The sequence below is a fragment of the Limulus polyphemus genome, unplaced genomic scaffold (assembly GCF_000517525.1).
Source record: "Limulus polyphemus unplaced genomic scaffold, Limulus_polyphemus-2.1.2 Scaffold1474, whole genome shotgun sequence".
Classification (NCBI taxonomy): Eukaryota; Metazoa; Arthropoda; class Merostomata; order Xiphosura; family Limulidae; genus Limulus; species Limulus polyphemus.
In genome coordinates this window covers 20,134-24,421 of record NW_013667084.1, presented here as the reverse complement: position 1 = coordinate 24,421, position 4,288 = coordinate 20,134, and the positions used below count along the sequence as shown (strand labels likewise).

The 4,288-nt window shown below is 32.2% G+C and overlaps 1 protein-coding gene across 1 annotated transcript in view; it reads left to right on the top strand.

Moving 5' to 3' along the window:
• LOC106463751 (anaphase-promoting complex subunit 7-like) overlaps positions 1-4,288 on the top strand; it is a 33,701-nt gene that overhangs the window by 12,711 nt on the left and 16,702 nt on the right. The window contains exons 5-6 of the mRNA XM_013923811.2: positions 3,223-3,338; positions 4,003-4,116. Of these exons, the coding sequence (XP_013779265.2) occupies positions 3,223-3,338; positions 4,003-4,116 (230 nt within the window). The remainder of the gene's footprint in view (positions 1-3,222; positions 3,339-4,002; positions 4,117-4,288) is intronic.

The window sequence follows — 4,288 nt, the reverse complement described above, 5'->3', positions numbered from 1 at the left end:
ACCAGGTTTCCTAACTAAATTGTATTTGGGTTAAACAAAATATAATTTCTGTTCACAAAATTGATTATAATACTTCAAACTTTCCAACGATATAAGTTTTTCTCTCATAAATACGGCCCGGCATGGTTAGGTGGTTAGGGCGCTTGACTTGCAATCTGTGGGTCGCGGGTTCGATTACCCATCACACCAAACATGCGTGCCTTTTCAGCCATGGGAGCGTTATAATGTGATGGTCATTCCCACTATTCGTTGGTAAAAAAGTGTTCCAATAGTTGGCAGTGGGTAGTGATGACTGCTAAATTAGGGACGGCTAGTGCAGATAGCCCTCGTGTAGCTTTGTGCAAAATTCAAAACAAACCAAACCTCTCATAAATAACTTAGGATGAGTGACAGAATTATGTAGAAGAAATGTAGAGCTTTTGATTGGTTATAAAGTTATTGATATATATAAGAGTAGGTGTAGATAAACAAGTTCTCTCAAATGATAAAGTGGTGGGTGGAACCAATATGCTGGATTTGCTAAATATCATGATATCTTGGCAAATAGCAAAAGTTGGAAGTTTTTCTTGTAGAATCTATCTTGCCAATATTGGAAACTTATTCCAGCCATGGCATTGGATTTATAGATCCCAGCCACTAGGTGACCCTGCTTATAGGGCAGTTATTGAGATATGCTTCGTTGAGTCTTGTTGCCTTATTTCTTCTCATCAGCATTGTCATCATTGTAGTCATCAGCCATGGTCCTCTCTCTGCCTCCTGCACTTCCGGACATCTGTCAAATCTCCATACCAGCCAGATTAGCAGATATTACTTAACTCTGAAATTTCTTTTAACTCCATGAACTTAGCAAAATTTAATAATAAAATAACACAATCTTGATCTCCTGTGTCCTTAAAAGAATTCCAAGATCAGGGGTCACATAGGCATTTTGTTGACCAGTTCTTTCATGCCAGAAGACAACGTGAGACTGAAGAGGATGCACGAATGTGTCGAAACTAGTTTCTCTAATATCAGACTTCTGACAGTTTGTTCCTTTCTACTGTGATATTTTATTAGCAGGTTTTCCTTTTTCGTGAGTGGGGCAAAGGGGGATATCAGTATCCCTGAACAACCCAGTCCAGGAAAGTTTATCTCTCCATTAAAAACTAAATACCTGCCACAGTTTTTTATTGGAAACTAAGAAACTGTAGACGTTGTATAGTGGGTGTCATAAAATGTAATCTGACCAAACCCAGAAGATGATGTGACACACAAAAATCAATATTTAGCTCTTTTTTTATATATTTACTTTCAAATTAAAAAAACTAACTATTGTATAATACAAAGATTTGAATTATTATCTACGACTTGATGCCAAACGTATTGACATACAATTATAAAATAATAGTTAAATAACATTTTGAAGGTAAGTCTACAGCTGTGACGATATGCCCTCTGACTTCTACCTGTCTCAATAGGGTTAAGATATGTATGGCTGTTGTAATAAAAGAACTTTGGAGTTTGGTGACCTTTTCAATTTGTGAGTAAGGAACTATTTAGTGTATAGCATTAAGCTATTAGTAAATTAAAGTTTTGACTTTGATTCGCATATGCAGTTCCTATAATGTTAGTTGTCAAATTCAAACACAATTTACTGATAGTTATTTATAAATAAAGTTTTATAAACTTTGCTTGTGTCCCTCTTATTTATTTGTGAGTGAACTATTACATTTAGGTAAAACCATCTGGCATAGTCTAGAACTAGATGATTAAATGGTATAATCAGTTACCTGTGAGAACTGATTATATGAATTGGTGTCATGTAAAATAACTGATTAATCAAAATTGATTAATATCATGAAAATAACCAACTAATCAAAATTAGTGTTTTTATTTATTGTTGTTTTTGATTATTCTACTTATTTAAGTAAATGAAATATTCTCATCATAATTTTCAATTAATTCAAGGGTGTTCAGCATAATTGATTAGTTTCATGATTTATGAAAATAATCAACGACTTTAAATTAGTATTTCCAATCGTTTCTATTTTCGATTGTTCTAACTACCCAAGTATCTTGTGAAAATAATCAGTTAATGAGCCTGAGGATTAATTAATTAGCACTAATTATAATAACCTGACATACGTCTCACTGGTTGTTGGTGTCTTGTAGCAAGAAAGAACTCTATTGTAACTCAAAACATTTTTATTACAATTGGGAACTGCCATGATAAAAAAAAGTTTTCATTATCTTAACATTGGCTGCATTAAGGCTTGATTGAGTAATTCCAATTATTTAACTTAAACTGTGTTAAAAGTTATTGGATAGTTCATGGAAAAATTTTGACTAAAGCGAGCAAATTGTGCATTAAGCAGTTCAGTACTGTATCAGATTTTAACTAAAAGGCACAAACCGATAACAAGTATGGTCAAAATAAATCTTTATTTTGATCAGTAAGAAACATAATTTAGCTTTTAACTGTAAAAAGAAAACAAAAAAATCTGTATTAAAAATTGTTAAAATAGGATGTAGTGAAGAAATAAATGCATTCTAAAATAAAAAGTGACGTTTCTTCTAAGTCAACTTGGATATCTTTTCTTGCAGAAAAAGATATCTGCTTTAAATGTTGCAGTTTACTAAGTTGGTATTTTATGATCTACTTAAAAGAGAATTTTGCTCTGTAGATACTGTCTCTGGATTTTATTCTATAACTACTACATAATGGTAATATCTGAATTCAAAATTTATTTGTAACTTTGGCTATAGGAGAATTAATTATTAACACTTGTTAGTGGAAGTTGACAGTGTGAAATTACCAAAAACCCAGTATGTACATTGATCATATAAACATAAAACAATTATTGTATTTTCAGATTTTCTTTTGAAAATTTTTACCATGTAATTCCAAACAAAAGCTAATGGAGAAACATTAAGGAACAATTTCTGTGATAATTTACTAATTAGGCTTAACGTTTAAGGAATAATTTCTGTGAGAATGTTACTAATTAGGCTTAACGTTTAAGGAATAATTTCTGTGAGAATGTTACTAATTAGGCTTAACATTTAAGGAACAATTTCTGTGAGAATGTTACTAATTAGGCTTAACGTGCAATGTTTATTTTTATTTTTTTCAGTTCTGCCCTGAAATGGCAAATATTAAAAACAGGTTTTTTTCTTTAGAAATTTTCTTTATGAATAAATTGGATTGACTTGTTTTCCTTAATCTATTATTTTGTGCTGTAGTTGGAAAGCATTCCTGGTCGACAACGCACGGCACGTATTAACATGGCTCTAGCAAAGCTGTACTACCAGAATGGCATGGAGAGATCTGCAATTACTAGCTACAAAGAAGTCTTGAAGTAAGCCTTTTTCTATAATGTGAAAAGGAAACATAATACAGCGGTCAAATTCTATTTTGTTACCTATACATATATTGGGTTGATAATTCTGAGGTTACAGTAGCAATATTAGTCTGTGTTCAATATTGATCAATGAGTTGGACTGATAATTCTGATGTATTCGTGAGATAATTGTATTATCTAGAAATTGAAATGTTACCAAGTTTGTTTTGTTTTTTCTGAGACATTCTGTTGAATTTGGCTACTTTTTGAAATTGTACACTCTTTCTGTAGTTGCTATACTAATAATTTTAGGATCAGCAGTGTTATATTAACTGTTTTTTTTGTTCTTTTATTGTTCCTAACTATAAATTACTCAGCTAACACTGAAAGTTTTAAGGATAGTAAGAGTGATAAAACAGAACAGAGAGAATGGAAATATTGAACAGTTCACTAATAACTAACTAATTAAGTATTTTTAGTACATTTCAATTATAATTTAAGAATTGACTCTTCGTCAAATACCAGAAGTCATCAGGGTGATTCCAGATGCCCTAGCTACATAGCTGAAGGTTATTTTTAGAGTCATATATGATCTACTTTAGTGTTTAAGATGTTTCTGAACTTGCCACAATGTGTTATCCAAATGGAATGAGTTAACACTGAATGGTTTTGGAACTTTTAGGGAATGTCCTCTTGCAATGCAAGCTGCCCTGGGGCTTTTAGCCCTTGGAGTGAAAGGTGCCGAAGTAGCGTCACTCATGCAGAATGGAACAACAACCATTCCAAATATAGAATGGTAAGTGGACGTTCACGTTGTTGAACTAAGTAATATGTGAAAATAATACCCATTATTAATGAAAACAGTAGTAAAGCAGCCGTAGTTAAAAGTAGATTGTGAAAGTGTGTACTGGGTTTTTTTTTATTTTCTTCCTCTCAGTACTACTTAACCCTTTCTTTCCCAGTGCCAT